General features: G+C 37.1%; 1 protein-coding gene across 1 annotated transcript; it reads left to right on the top strand.

The window, feature by feature from the left end:
* Positions 1 to 165: 165 nt before the first annotated feature.
* On the top strand, positions 166 to 13,887 carry YIPF4 (Yip1 domain family, member 4). The gene is made up of 6 exons (XM_010296543.1): positions 166 to 229; positions 3,355 to 3,577; positions 6,341 to 6,512; positions 8,735 to 8,812; positions 10,715 to 10,828; positions 12,853 to 13,887. The coding sequence occupies exons 1-6, from the start codon at positions 166 to 168 to the stop codon at positions 12,988 to 12,990; spliced, it is 789 nt and encodes a 262-aa protein (XP_010294845.1). The 3' UTR covers positions 12,991 to 13,887.
* The last annotated feature ends 2,796 nt before the right edge of the window (positions 13,888 to 16,683 follow it).

Below are 16,683 nucleotides of genomic sequence, written 5' to 3'. Positions count from 1 at the left end.
CGACGGCCGCTGCCCTCGGGCCGCGGCCCCGGACTCCACTGCAGCAAGTGCCGGGAGCGGCGCTCAGCGCGGGGGGTGCCAGCAGCTGCGTTATCCGCCTGATAGAGCCGGCCGTGGCGCTCCGCTTCTCGGGTTCTCCGAAAGCTGTAGTCGAGGTTGTGCCCGATGACCTGCTATAACCGTGACAAGTGCTATCCCAGGCCGCTCCTTCTCCCCACGTTGCTGGAAGGCCGGTGTGGTGTCTGACGATTGTACCGTATGTTCGCGTTAGCTCTACTGCTGCGTCGAAGTCTCTGTGCCGTGTCTCATTTCAGCACGGTAATGAAGAGGGGGGAAAGAAGCCCTATGTGTAGTTTAGGGAGTGAAGTGTGGCCTGCTGCCTAACTGCTGCACAAATAGCTGTGGTGTACCAGCATGCCGTGAAGATCTGCCTTAACAGTGCAAGTTATATGAGAGTCACATTGTGCTAACTTATTTTGATGGAGAATGACCTTTTGGGGTCTACCCATTTAAAAAACAAGCATTCTACTTTATGGATGTATTTAGTTACTGCTGTAATGGTGGACAGGGCTAGGGAATTGTGTAGGTCCTGAACCATGTGCCCCACCCTGGTAAAGAATTACTGAAGTGGAAAAAACTACTGTAGAATGCCTGTTCTTTGGTGAACTTACCAGTTGGTCTGCCAAGGAATGATAATCAACAGGAAAAACCTCAGCTGTGGCTTTTTGTTGTTTTGTTTTTTTTCTCCACCTTGGCCTGAAAAGGGATCCATGTACTTCTGAATGGAAACTTTTTGGATTTCTCCTGGAAGTGTTTGTTGAGTAATGCTGAACCCAATCCAATAACAGCCACCTTTGTAGGAGGTGTGGAAATAGACTTGGCTCTGTCGTCTTTGTGAACACAAGCAAGGCATGATCTCCTGCCTGTTCAAGTGTAGTCCTGTCTGCAAAGTGCTGTGTAGATCTACCATAACAAACAAAACCATAAGCATAGCTAAACAGTTTGATACTTGTAAATTAAAACATTACACATTGCACTCTAATTCCTATTTGTTTCCCAAATCTTGGTCCACATGAAAAATAAAAGTAGAAGCTGTTTTATTTTCCCATCTTATTTCCATGAGAGGTGGGAGCCTTTTGTGGGAAAGAATGCTGGAGAGGTGTTCTCAATTAAGTAGATAGGTACAGTATAAAGAACAGACTGTTTTGTTGGGGGGCGGTTTTGCCTCTTGTACTGCTTTTTCAAAATTGAGAGCAAAGACTGTCTCAAAAGCAGTTTTTCCACAATGCCTGGTTGAAATGAGGCACGTGAGATACCTCAGTGTTGCTTCTGTGGTGTTCTGCCTGAGGCAGTAGCAGTGAAGGCATGCTAACTCTCGCTAGCTAGCATCAGAATCATCAGTTCCTGGCAGATGCTGCAGCACTTGGTTGGCCTTCTGTTAACCGTCTCATTCAAAGCAGTCTATAGAAGAGGGTGTGGTGGATTATTTTTTTTTTCCTCTTCTGCAGCTTTATGTCCCACTTGAGATGTCTTGCACAATAGACTTAAGACCATGTTAATAGGTTTCATGATTAAAAAGTTTGGTTGTAGGTATTCAACAATCATTGACAGCTAAAATGAGTCTTGGTAAATAAAACTTGTGTAGAAGTTCGCCTGCTTCAGGATGGATTGTCAGCAGTCACTGAGAAAAGAGAAATAAATGGCTGGTTGAACTGTTAATTTGCTTGTTTTGACAGCCACATCTGTGTACAAAGAATAGTGAGAACCTTTCCTTGCAAAGCAGTGTTATGTTGTAGCACAAACAAATATTTTTAAATGACAAAAGGATCCCAGTGACAATAGAAAACTACTGAAGCTTTCTCTACCTTGATGCTCAGGCATTAAGAATACACTTTTCTTTTTTTCTCCCTCTGTAAACAGCAGAGGAAGGCTTTGCTTGTGTCTGGCGAGAATAGCGTATGGGTGCTGATACTTAGAGGAGCAAAGAAAAATTCCTTCTTTAAATTACAGTGATCTTTACAAGGAACCTGTGCAGATGGTGTTCCTAGAATCAAAGCAATGGATCGTTCACTCGCATGATTATGAAATGGCTAAAAAGCATTTATGGAGAAGCTTACATTTAAGCTTAAGTGGCCTAGCAAGCTGATTTGTGAAGAATTCTGGTAAATTAATTGCGATACTGAGTGATCAGTGAACGCTTCAGACATGCTGGCTGAAGACTGTGTGAGATTCTGTCACTGTACAAATTTTGTTTCTATAAAATTACATTGCGTTTTGATAGAAGATGCCACAAATGTAATCTACAAATATGGCCTGACTTGCCTCTGTGAGTATGTGTTTCAGAAATGCTTGCTATAGCTAGGTATTTTGGGAAATCTGTGCCTAGGAACTTTTTTGTGCGAAGAACACACAACAATGGAAAGGCACAATAAAATTTTCTTCGGTGAAGCAAAAAAGTGTTGGATAAGAAGAGAGTTTTTGTCTCTCCATATATTTGTAATAAGGCTTCTACAAAAAATTGACATGTTTCTGTTTGGATTTTTCTTTTTAAGCAAATAACGGAAATCCATTGTTTCCTAAAGGAATAATTATTCCCCTTGACCACATTTTTTCTTTCTTCAAGTTGCTCTATATATTTTCAGTTACTATGGTATTTTTCATTTGTATATAACAATACAATGCATGAAGAAAAGTAATATTTACTGGTGACTTTGACACAGCCAGTGTGTCAAAAAAGCCATACATAAATTTGTCCTTGTTTTGTTTAGTACTGTGACAGAGCAAGATCATAGTATGTTAAAGAGAACTCCCTGTATCTCTTCTTAATCACTGGAGCCTAAGGATCTCTGATAGTATTCTTCTTCTAACATTTTCACCTGTGTTAAAGGCAGGCTACAAATGAAAACATCTGCAGATGTTTTCCTTTCATGAAAAATTGGGCATAAAAGCAGAGAATGTTTTTGGCTGAAACAATGCCACTGTGCAGGAGTGGGCTCCAAAAGAGGTATACAATGGTCCGCAAAAAAATGGTAAATAATTTACACTTTACAACATGACAAGACTTTCATTAGCTAACTCCTCTTATGCCTTTAAATGCTTAATGATAAAGCACAAATTGAAGCCTTTCTGTCATACCATAACAGTGACATCAAAACAAGAGTTTCATCTAGAAGCTAAAACTTGGTAATTTGAGACCTAACCCAACATTGTTACTATTGCATTAAAACCAGAAGTACCCTGTCAAATTTTGTATCTGTTAAAGTATACTTTTACTCTATAACTTGTTCTATAACTTTGAATATTTCATGGTGATGACAAGCACATGTAGCTTTATGTCTGTTACTTATTTTCCAGTACTTTTGAAATCAAATGGCTTTTGGCAAGCCATAAAAAGATATATCTTTCTCTCCCTTTTTTTCAAAGATCTTAGTGGCTCCATAACAACTCCGGATGTTAAGCTAAATCTTGGAGGAGAATTCATCAAAGAGTCTACTGCAACTACATTCCTAAGACAGAGAGGGTATGGCTGGCTTCTGGAAGTGGAAGATGATGATCCAGAGGATAACAAGCCACTCCTGTATGTCATAATTATTTTTGGGTATCTACCTTAGCTGTGTAGGAAGAACAAACAACTCGTAGCCTCTCAAATTGTCCCACAGTCTTTAGCTGTGACTAGAATTAACCAATGAGTGTTTTCTGGTGCAGGAATGAAAACATTATCTTTCTCATGGGTTTTATTTTTAGTGTAAAAAAGAAGCTTGTAATTCACTGGGGTGGAGGAAGGAAGAAGGAAGTAAAATGCCGTTTTATTAATCTCTATAAGGCTTTTATAGCTTTTCTACTCTTATCTGTTGATCTTGTAATGGTTTAAAAAAATTAGATTGTTGTTGAAGAATCAGGCTAAGACAATCCTGTGGAAAGATTAATGTTAAGTAAATCTAAGTAAATTCTGTTAGTTACTCTGAAGTAAATGCATTGTGACTCATGCTTATTACAGTAGGGATGCTCGAAGCAAGGTAGCACAAGCTTTATAATCTTTGATGCTATCTTCTGTTATAAAGCTAGATTAAAAGGGTGTTAGTGTTGAAAGACAAAAATGTCCTTAAAACTGAAAAGCTCTGCATTCTTTGTTCTGTTCACAAGAAACGTGGTTGGCTGAAGAAAGTTTGTGTCTTGTGGGTAGTACACTGTGAGTCAGGCAGCCTGGGTTGTAGTCCTTGTTCTGCACCTAAGCAACTTTATTCTCAGTGTCTCAGAGTTTTCCTGTGTGAATTAAAGATAATGATGCTTTAAAAAAATGGAGTGAGCAGGAGAGTACTCTGGAGAACTCAAATGAGGGTGCTGGGAGAGAATAGATATCTGGAGAGCTTAATAATGAAACTGCTACTTGAAAAGTACTTTAAAGTGTGCAGAAGTGTGCATAAGTCTGGTCTGTAAACCTCTAATTTTAATTAAGGAACACAATGGTGTGCTGAGGTGACAACATACGAGTTCCTTCTTTTGTGTAACTTTATACCACAAAAACCAAGTTTGTGATTCAAAGACAGCTAGGTGTTCTAAGCTGCTGATAGCTGGAAGAAGGAGAACATGCCAGGGAAATGATCAGTTTGTGACAAAGAGGAGGAATATAATTATCCTAACAGCGAAGACTGTAATCTGACTTTCATACAGCAGTTTTTATGCAGTTCTGATTATTCCCAGAACATGTGCTGTAATGAAGCATTGTAACCTGAATCCTACTAAGGATTTAAAGAATAGCAGCCAGCTAAGGGAGGTTCACCAATACGGTGCTACCATGCAAGTGTTTTGTTCAACAGAGATTTTATTTTATTCCTTTCTCATCAGGCATACTTATTCCAGATACTTGTTTCCTGTTACAGGTACCACCACTTCTTAGGTGAGATAGCTGTCAGCTTCATGTGAAAGACAGTTTATTCACATGAGAAACTGTCAGAAGCCCTAGGCGATGCCAAAGAATGGTTTCCAGACAGGAAGTATTTGTGTTACGCAATCTTCAGAGTAAAATATAGGAATGCTACATCCTGTTTAGATAATAGAGGGAAATAGATGCTTCTAGTCTACTCCTTAGATTCTGGGGTGTGTTAAAGAACAGTTTTTGTTATTTAGTCACAGGTTAGTAATACCAATTCTGAAATAGCTTCAGTAATGGCAATCCTGAAATTGCCTTAAGAAACTCAATGAGCAGTATTTAATATTACTCTTTTTAAATAGAAATTGTGGTGAATCATGTCTTTGTGTTTATTTCTTGCTTCAGCTTTTCTGAGGAAAAAAACGTAAATCAAAGCCTTGTACAAAGCTTTCATAAACAGACTTAGGATATGATTCTACATTTTTCTCTACTGTGCTCTTAAACGTAGAGCAGACGGATATCTGCCGGGAAATTTCTTGCAACTCTTCAGAGCTCCTCAGTCCTGACTGTACAAGGAAAACACTAGCATACATTTTTGTCTTAAGGTTCCTTGCATAAACTTAAAGAAGTCAAATTGCCCAGTACTTGAAAGTCTGCTTCCTGCCCCTTATGCTCAGACAATCAGGACAAGATGCAGGAGTTAAGAGCCTCCTGTGCAGAAGAATCTTCTGGTCAATTTGTTGCTGCTTACAGATAGTTTGTAGCAGGGAGTGGAGAAGGCAATTATAGAAAAGCAAGGTCTGTTGATAGAATTTATTGCTGCTTTAATTGGCTTTTATTTTTAACCATATTGGAAACAAGCCAGTAATTAAACGGTTGGCATAAACTGGTCTGCTGAAAACCACTGCTGCCAAAGCAAGTTAAACCCCATTTTATTCCAAAAAATTGTTTTTACCTGATGCATTTTGAATGGTTTTGGATTAGTGAATGTAAAGGTATTCTTTCTTGTAGAATTTGAAATAAAATGTTTCCATAATGAGTGTACTCGTAGCAAACTGCTCAGCGTAGGAATACAGACATCCTACTTTTATGTGTGCATGTCTTTGACTTTTAAGTAGTTATGGTGATATGAATGTGTCATGTGTTCCTGCATGTCAGAAAATAGATCTACTGTCTGAATGTAGACTGTTAGGTTATGTTGTGTATGTTTTCTGTCTTCAGTTATGTAATTGATTTTTGAATAATTCAATATATCTAACTGGGTCACACCAGTTACTGAATGCGGGATGGAGGTATGGTGTTGCTTTGTTGTGGACAAACTGTTCCTTTGCTAGTCATGGCTTTCAGAAAGCCTTATGGGTGAGAGGAGATTTGCTCCATAAACCTACTGTTTGCCCCCAGACTTACTTTTTTAATGCTCTATTTCATTACTGTGGTCTGTAGTAATGCTCTCTCACTTTACCATTTCAGGGAAGAACTTGACATTGATCTGAAGGATATTTACTACAAAATTCGATGTGTGTTGATGCCTATGCCATCTCTTGGGTTTAACAGGCAGGTAGTGAGAGACAATCCAGACTTTTGGGGTCCTCTGGCAGTTGTCCTCTTCTTCTCAATGATTTCATTATATGGACAATTTAAGGTAGGTATAAGACTTCTACCTAAAAGAAATTAAAACTAAATTTGGGGACATGATTGCTAAGCAATTTGCATTCTTATGTGGGTAGAAAGTCTTTTCCTCATATACTAATGTGGGGCATTTCAAATGCTGTTTCTCAAGTTAATATGTAGAAAGACAGCAGTAAGAAATGTATTAAATAGCACACAGATTAAATTAATCATGCTGAAATGTCAGGTTTGTTTTTATACAGTAAAACAAGGGAAAGATGTCATTTCTAGAGGAAACAGATTGATACTAATGGGTTTATAGTCATATTAGTGAATCTTCCCATTTCAGTCGTGACCTTTTGTTAACATGCTTTTTATTACTAAAAAATGTTACCGAAAAACATTTGGATGCCGTGGATTTTAGTTTCCTGACAAAGCTACTTGTTTTATTCATGGTATATCACTACTGTTATCTGGCATATTTAATCTTCATTAGTGCCATTTGCTGTTTTGTCCTCCCTGCTTAATTACAATCAAATAACTTTCTTCTGCTCAACAGACTTTTTCCATAATTCCTTTTGAACTCTAGGGTGAATAGCTATTCAGAGGCATTGTGCAGATTTAACTGGCCTCCATAAACACTGTTAGCTTTTTGCCTTTACATTCCCATTGAAATAAAGAAGTGGTATCGTTTATAGTCACAATTTGAATGAGAGCCTAGGTGATGCTGCTTTGGAAGTTTTTATGACGGTGGGTGTAGTTACAGTTGTTTTAAATGCAACGTAGTATAGCAATAAGCCATATGTAAAGTAACAGAATGTGCTTAGGATTTTTGTGAACGGCAAGATAAAATCATACCCTTTGCAACCTTCGGATTCCATATGGTGTACCAAATGCTGACTAAGAATTCGCTCTCAGTATCTTGTGTCTATGAGACTTGAAGTGAGTAGACTAAACCAGTATATTATTCAAGTGGACCACTTAGCTGTCTCCTAGGCAAAACAAGGACTGTTCCTTGAACCCACGACAGATAAACTACCTTCTGCAGTTTGTGTACCTACTGGACATGAACAGTAGGTCTAATGTTTCTTAGGAGCGGTGGATTTGCCATACATATGTAAGATTGTTGTATATGTGTGAGGAGGGAAAGCTAGTAGCTAGCAGTAGGATGACTGACAGCAGCTAGACTAGATGAACTGAATAGTGGGCTATAAGCTGGAGAGAGATGAGCAGTCCTGCTTTCAGACTTTAATCTGGTCCTCTTCTTTTAGACAGTGGAAGAAAGCAAGAAGTAAAAGGAGGCCATGCACTATTTTCACAACTAGGATAAAGCTGTTATATTTATCTTAATTTTTTTGAAGTTGTGCTGTGATTTTTTTTTTTTAAATCTGTTCTTAAATTTAAAGAAAAATCACCCCCTATTTGATTCTTCTGTGAATCTGGAACTCTTAATTAAGCAAAAAAATTGAATTGAGTACTAACCTCTTTTTTAAGTGCAGCTGTTGTATGTTTGGAAATACAGAGACTGGACTGATACTGTTGTTTCCCTCTAAAAAGATATTTCAAAAGGGAGAGCTTCACTTCTAATCCTCCCAGTGCCTCAACTCCAAGAACTGCTAAATTACCTTGAAGGTTCTGTTAAGCTGGAGAATGATCTTCTTCAGTTTAAGAGCAGACCAATGAAAGAAGCAAGAAAAAATAATTACAAATTACAAAATCCCAGGAATCTGGGGCTGTTTCTTAAGCTGTTATCATCATAAGTTCTACTGAGAGTTGAAGTCCTATGTTTTCTTCTGAGCATTCTCAGTTTGAGTAAAGAATAAAGTGGTGTCTTTATGGATGAAAGAAGCAAAATTCTAACTCTTTCTGTTGATTGTGCTGACTTTTAAAAACTATCTGAGCCCACCTTTTGTAATAGGCGGGATGTAAAGACATTTAGCTAGGATGGTCTTAACTTAGCTTTAGTTTTAACTAAACTCTTCCTACTCTGAGAAAGTATTACAGTACTTACAAAACACATTGCATGTGCATTCCATGTTCACCAAACTTACCATTAATGTGATTCTGTAAATGTAACCTCTGAATTTTATTCTCAACTTGCATTGTGATACTAAGTAAAACTATTCTTGCCACAATTCAGAATTCAGTGTTGCATAATGAAATCCTTGACTGCAGTGAAAATGGTTAATAGAAATGAGTTTTCCTTTCTCACAACACCAATGATTAATATAAATGAATTGTTCTTCATCTCTTAAGGTTGTTTCTTGGATTATAACTATTTGGATATTTGGATCCTTGACAATATTTTTACTGGCCAGGGTTCTTGGAGGAGAAGTAAGTACCTATATGTGAAAACGACATAGAGGGAGGTAATGTAAAATCTCTTGGCTACATTTTTCAGTAGTAGTTGGGTTTTCTTGGTGCTTGGCTTTGAACCTTGTAGCTAACTAAGACTGGATACAGCTGGTAAGTGTAATGTCTACGCTTTGGGCTCTTGGCCTCCAAAATAAAATCTAAAATACAGAGATGGTCAGCTATTCTTTCTGTGCAAAGGATGGTGCACTGGATGTGATAGTACAAATTTCCAAATTGTTTATGAATCATAAAAATCCTAGCAGATGCCTGTGATCTGGAACTGAAGTCCATTCTTGAAGGACAAGTGCTTTCAATTTTTTGGTCACTGAGCTAAATGGAACCCTTTCTCCTCCTTTGCACTGCTCTTGCACTGCCTTTTATTTAAACTATTTTTTTTTTAAATAGGGTTAACAGCAGTTGTATGATACTTTTGTGAGTAGAGCATCTACTACTGTTTGTTTTCATCCCTGGCCTGATGCAGTTCAAACCCATTAAAGGACGAAAGTCAGCACATGTTCTTCAACTGCAAAGCCAATTGAAATTCTGGCCTACATCCCTACCTCCAGCTGCTTGCACCAGCAGGGTTGGAATAGCTGGTTGAGCTGTTTACAAATTGAGTCATTAAGTGATTCAGGTGTAAACAAAAAAATTACTTACAGCAAGGCCCACAGACAGCTACAGCAGAACAGTCAGGAGGGTAGAAATTTCTTAGAATGGCTCTGCAGCATAAAAGGCATTGAACTATGTAGTGAAGAACTAAATATTCAGTGATACTTGATTTTTATATTTTTTACTATGCATCTTGTATTAATGATGAACTAGTGTTGCAGACTTCCAACATTATTTACATTTACTTTAATTGTAAATTAAACTAACTCAATTTTCCTTTTAATCATAATTGCTAGAATCTTCTTGTGTGAACACTGTTTTGAAAGAAAAAGCTTTTATAAATGTGATTGCAGTATTTCTGCATGCCAGCATAATCCAGATGCCCTTAAGTCAATCTGTTTTGTGGCTCAAAATGTGAAATTATCAGAATGTATAAACTGGAGAGAAAGTATAGGTGTGCACAGTTCACTGTGAAGGATCAACAGCCACAAGAGATTGCTTGCAAGATGGTCGCATGTCTAGCCACTATTTTTCCTGTTAAATCCAAGAAGCTTAGCTAGGACCAGGAACATTTCAAACCATAGTAGGAGAAAATTGGACATTTTAATCCCCATGAAGTGGGGATTGAAAACAGTTACGGAAATACTTTGAACAAATATGTTTAAGATAGTCATAATAAATTGAAACTGGAAATCAGAGGATTTCCGCACCTTAGCGGGATCAGGTTCTAGGTCTTCCACTAATGCCATAAGCATTCATGTACTTTATATATTTATGTATAATGGATATGCGTATGTTAATGCAGAAAATTATATCTTTGCTGCTTGTAACAGCCAGGACTACAGCTGGTGAGTGAGAGGTCTGTTCTAGTTCTGTGCTCCTGGGTATGATTTGTACACTCCATGGAGTGGCAGTTGGGAACCACTTAAGGTGGAACATGAAAATGTGAGGGGTGGGTGGAATGACATATTTTGAACTGTGTAAATACTTCCCTTGGAAGTGATTAAAATTGTCACTTACAGTGTTTAAAACAAAAAAAACAGACCCCAAATACAACATATTTCTAAAAGAACTGAATGATTAATGACAAAATTCTAGGTGGTAGCATACAAAAACAAGTTTCGTACTTAAAGCAAGCTTCCTTTAGCTAAAATTTCATGAATACCTAATACATTATTATTGCTATTCATGCTGTTATAACAAGATCAGATTGTATTTGGTGACAAAGACTGAGCACTACAAAGCTTGTTTTTATGTGCTTGAAAATTTCAGGTTGCTTATGGCCAAGTTCTTGGTGTGATAGGATATTCCCTACTTCCCCTCATTGTCATAGCACCTGTACTTTTGGTGGTTGGATCATTTGAAGTTGTTTCTACCCTAATAAAAGTAAGTCCAGTGTCATCTATTGGGAACTGTTTACAGTTATTTTTAAGTTGCTTTCCTAACACTTCAAGTATTAATGTGTTCAGGACAACACAATGATGTGTCAAAATACTCAGAACTACAATGTGAGCTCTGTGATGCTTTTGATTAGCATGGTGGACATGACTGCTAAGCAAATTCTGTTTCAGGTGTTTCTTTCGAGTACTTGGGGACATACAGTGCTCTTGCTATAATGACACCTGTTGTTACCAGGTTAGCTTCTGTTTAAGTATTTTGCTACAATATAATAGTTGCTTTAAAATAAATAGGATTATGATTTTGAGAGAGGATGCCATAATTAAACCTCAAAATGAAGACTCTGAAAATAAGTTGTTCTTTCCCTTCCCCCATCATCCAGTTTATTTTTAGTTTCTGCAGCATGAATATGACGTTAGTCATTGTTCTGACACCTTCCCATAGTGGTAGCAGTACAAAGCTCTCAATACCCTTTACAGAGAAGGTAAGTATTGTTCTGATTTTACAGATGGGGAATGTAAAGCACAAAGCAAGAATAACTTCCCTTATACCATCTGCTTGTTGAACACAATGTTCCCTAATGCATCCCAGAACTACATACCTTGAACACTGCAGTACTACTTAAAACCCTTTTAGGTACCCTTTGAAATTATTGCTGAACTTTTGGAAAGGTTGACTTGAGAAAAGTCTGTTGCTAGCTAAGCGGTCTGCTTTTTGAATTCTTATTCTGTTGATTAATTTCTGTCCTTTTAGCTTGCTGGTGAACAGTGTAATTGAAGTACAACTAAAGTGTATGATAAATAACAAAATTGTTGTGTTTGTGATTTGATAACTTGCAATTATTATAAGAGATACAGTCAGAAAGCAAATTATTAACTTGCCAGTTAACCAATATATAACTTGAAAATAAATATATTGTAATGAAATCTCTGTTACTTGATTACTACTAACAGTCTTACATTAACTTTAGGGTGAATCTGTGCAAGTTTCTTACCTTTGCATCATTAGTGTGAAAATGGAGGACAAGCCCCATGCGGCCAAAACTACTTACACTGTGACAAGTACTACTTCTTATGGCTTGAGAGCTCCGTGCTTGGGGAGATATTTCACAGTCCTAAAGCTGGGGAACTTAATAGCGAAATTCTAGTCAGTTCTTTTCCAGTTGCGATCGGCAAACTACTCAAGTAATGCACCTCGACTGCTTTAATTGCTGCAGTTTTCCTAATGTATCTTAGGGAATTCAGTCATGATCTTGATTGTCCTTCTTGTCTTGTGTCAGGCAGCAAAAAAGAGAAGTATGCAATCACATGCATGTTTTTTTTTTTTTAAAAAGTAGGCATGCTAACTTCATACAACACAGTGGATATTCGTAGGTAACATTACTTTCTACCAGTCTTTCAAACTGGTTCTTTCTTAACTTGGTAAGCAATATAGTTTTTGATAGAGATTGTATTTTGGCAGGCTTCTCACTGCACCTGAAAGATAGAGGAATGTGAGTTTCAGTTACCTTGAGGTGGGGGCACCATGAGTAAAGAAAAGCTTATGAGCCAGATGAATCCTGAAATTAAAAAATGGTAATTTAACCCTCTGGTATATGTTGTAGGAGGAAGAGTCAAGTGTAGTAACTAATTTGCTTAAAGAAAGGGAGGGGTTAATAGTTGAGGACAGTCAAGGTGGAAGAAGTTATTAATCCAGTGAAGTTTCATGTTACCGGTGTATGTAAGCTCACAGCTTGCTTTATGGTATCTGTCTTACATTGGAGAATACTTACCATTAGATCCTTAGCTTCAGTAAAAATTTCTCAAATAAAAATAACATGTTTATTTGTTAAATATTTCTCTAAACTTAAATGAAAATGCATAGTGCATTCTTTTCCTGTGTGTGTATGTTCTTCCCCTGAAAATTCTTTTTTGGGGGGTTTCTTTTATATTGAGAGAAGAACTGATTTTTATCTTGGTGTTTGGAGAGATTTTCTTGTGATATCAGCTGAGACTGTTCATCTTCTTTTTCAGTTGTTTGGAGTCTTTTGGGCTGCATACAGTGCTGCATCATTACTAGTTGGAGAAGAATTCAAGACCAAGAAACCCCTTCTAATTTATCCAATCTTTTTATTATACATTTATTTTCTGTCCTTGTACACTGGGGTGTGATCTAGTGCAAGATGTGGCCAGAAACTGTATTTTATTTACTTGCAGATTGATAATGCATAAGATTAAGGAAGCTGGAGATACTGTTTTGTATCCAGTTGTCAAGATGTTTTAAGATCGAAGAGCATATTTGTGTATATTATTTAATGAAGCAATTGTAGCTATATAGATTTGTATCAAAGTTCTAGGTTTGTTTAAAACTCTTCAGATTTTAATGAACAAAATAAATAAACCCTTGTGTTTTATAAGAAAGTGTAGCAAAACCACAACTCAATACCTGTGCCAAAAGCACTAGGACCAGATTACTATATTCAAGGAGAAAAATGAGAAGTTAACTGTAACAATCTCAAAGTGCAATTTTTCTTCTAAGCTTAAACACAGCTGGCTTTTTTGGCACAGCAAATTCTGTAGATAAAATGTATTTATGAAGCAGTCCTGATTGTTCACAGAATAGTCTGTATAATCAAGACATGAAGATACTATTTTTAAGTTAGTGCCTCAATTACTTTGATTTGGCTATTGAGTTTTTATAAATTCCCATTTGTTTTCAAAACATGTACATACTGTGTATTTTGTATCTATGGCTTGTGTGTAACGTAAATACTCCTTGGTTAAGGATGTATATTAGGTTTTTAAAAATGGAAGATATAAGCATTTGAAGATTTCATTTACTATGTTTGACCAAAGGAGCAAGATATTTACTGTGTGACATAATTAAATTGCGTATTTAGAGAATCAAATTATTTTACTTAAAAGTATAAATTTACAGAGAAACAGGTGAACACCTTTCTCAACTGTAATGCTGGCTCAATGTTCGATAAAAAAGATGATCTATCAGATTTGTGTGATCTTTAAACAATGTTATTTTATGATGGCAAAATAAAAGTAATCCTTCCCTAACTATGTTTTACAACATCTTGCTCTGTCTTGCTTTTAATAGCATGGTATTTAATATGCATCCATTTTTTCCGCCCCCAGTACTATTAATCCCTTGTAAAGAGAAATAAAGAAGATTGGGAAGGCCAGATTCTCCCTTCACTAAGGCAGGCAGAATTACAGCCTTAGTAACAGTTACAGTCTTGCTAATTTTGACTATCTGAGGATTATGTAATAATGTGATGACATGTTAAATATTTGCTGTGTACTGTGTTGAGTGCTTATGTAATGGTCCTTATGGTAATGTTTCTTCACAAGGGAAGTCCAGTGAAGTTCACTTTGCATGGTACTTGGGCATTTGCAATCTTCAGTATTTAGTATTGCCAAATAGATCTTAAATTTCTTAATAATTTTTGGTAACAGGGAGAAAAGCATTCCCCATGTCTTTTTTTTTTTTTAATGCTGCAAACAAAAATCAACCATGACAAGGTAATAGCAAGGGCTGTCTTTAATCCCTGATGGACGTATTTCCTTATCAGAACAGTTGTTTTTCAGCTTTTCAGATTGAGTTACTAAAATGGCAAGTTACATATATTTACCACTCATTACTGATGCAAAATATTTATTTAAATTCCAACTCTACCACACACCTTTAGCTTATTCAGTCTGCTTTTCTGGCTGATGCTTGTGTTGGTTTTAAACACAACTAGTTAGAATTTATGTCAAGCATCAACTTTAATACTCTAGCTTGTAATACATTAAAGGAGAAAAACAGAGTGATCAACTTCTCACCTAATTTTTGACTTATGCAGAAGTTCTTGTGCAATTATTGCAGAGTTGTACTAAACTAATTACACTAGCAGCTTAGTACTTTCCTGCAAGTGTTTTGTGAACAGTCATACTACAAAAAAAAAAGGCAAGCATGTTAACTTTGGAATCTTGCATAATAATCTGGTCTTACTTTTTTTTCATGACTTAGTTTTCTTTTTTTAACAGGAATGTCCAACTAGTATTAGAAGATTCAACCCAGACCCTGTGAATACATGTTTAACTAACATCACCAGAAACATGAAGGGCAAGGACACATTCAGGTTACTAGGCTGTTAGAGGGCTTTCAGTTTAGTTATTATTTGCATAGCTGTTCATTAGATGTCCATGATGGATCCTGTGCATCTGAAATGAATATTCAAAGGATGCAAGAATGTTCTATTTAATCTCTAAGTATCTTAATTTATTCTATACTAATGTTCTGTGAAATCTATAGTTGCAATTTTAACTGTTCCTTTCCACAGACCTGGCACGTGTAATATGCAATGTAGATATGCACTTAACATAGTACATGTTTTGTACACAATTGCAGATTTGCACCTTTTAATCTTAGTATTCTAGGGTCACCTTTTGCATATGCTGTGCAAGAAGTATGTACAAACAGCTCTCAAATGGTTCTGATAGTTTGTAATAACTTTGCATTCAACAAACTCGTATTTTTAGATGAGGTATGTGTGTAAATACAAGATGTATTTTATAAAAATTTTGAATTAAACTTGTTTACAGAACGCATGAAGCTCATTTATATTTAATGAATTAAGACACATTATATTCCTAGATATGTCACCAATCTCAAGCGTTAAGGCTATAAACTTTTGTGATAAGTATACTACTTCTGTCAAAACTGGACACTTAGAGCACATACATTTAACCAAAAGGTCCAAGACATAATGTCTCATTTCAAGGCGTATAATGCCTTAGTAATGAGATGTCGTCTTTGGATGATCTTCTGTATAGAGCAGCTAGACACATACGTGTACCTGGCTTTCTCTTCTACCCATCAAACATTCTCTGTTTATCAGAAAAGTTGTACCTACTTGAAAAGTATATGAAAGTAATTGCTTTGACCTGGAGACAAGGTACAGCTTGAGATATGTTTTAAGTTTTGTCACTACCTGTATTGCTCTTTAATATTTCACTTGAAATAGTGAAGCTGCTTATTTTGCTCTCAGGACAATTTTGATTAGCCACATACCCCTGTGGTTTGGGTGTTGTTTTTTTTCTTTACAGAGATGCTGTTATTTCTTAAATTATTTTCCTGCTACAGCAGCCTGTGCTAATTTGGATCCTTGTAATAAAAATACTCTCCAGTAGGAAACCACATTATATTTAACACTTCATTATATTTTAGACTCACAGTAGCCTAAAACCTTTCTCAAATTTTTTAGTAGAACACGTCACTTTGAGATTAAAATAATGCCTGCAGGTAGGCGTAGCTGTGTTGGCATTCTAGCGGGTTAAAAGGGAAAATCTCAACAAAATAACAAAAACTTTACTCATTTTTGAAGCATGGTGCATACTGCTTCCGAACAAAATGCTTTCACGGGTAGACTGATTACATCCCTACTTTTTGGGGTTAAAAAGAGAAGAAAAAAAAAAAAGACCACCAGCCTGGAAGCACTGTGTGTATTTACACACGGACACTCCCCACAACAACGGCGTCCACCCGAGGCAGGAGCCCCCCGGCCCCGGGCAGGGACACCCTTCTGAAGGGCCCGAGCTTATTCTGAATGCGGCCTGCCGCTTCGACTTTTTACACTTGGTACCAAACCTGGAAGCAACTTTAACAGCGGCCCTCCCACACCGCTCCTCAGGGACAAAAAGCAAACCAGTCTCAGAGCCAGGCTATGAAAAAACATCAACCCCCACCGCGGTTTCGCCGAGGCGGAACGCGGCAAACGCACTCGGCCGCACCACCTTTTTTTGTCCGGAGCGGTAACAACCGGACTCAACCTCCCCGAGGAAACGGAGCCAGAACGGAGACGTTACACC

The sequence above is a fragment of the Phaethon lepturus genome, unplaced genomic scaffold (genome assembly GCF_000687285.1).
Source record: "Phaethon lepturus isolate BGI_N335 unplaced genomic scaffold, ASM68728v1 scaffold49181, whole genome shotgun sequence".
Classification (NCBI taxonomy): Eukaryota; Metazoa; Chordata; class Aves; order Phaethontiformes; family Phaethontidae; genus Phaethon; species Phaethon lepturus.
The sequence above is the reverse complement of the archived record's forward strand: the minus strand, read 5'-3'. Positions and strand labels throughout refer to the sequence as shown.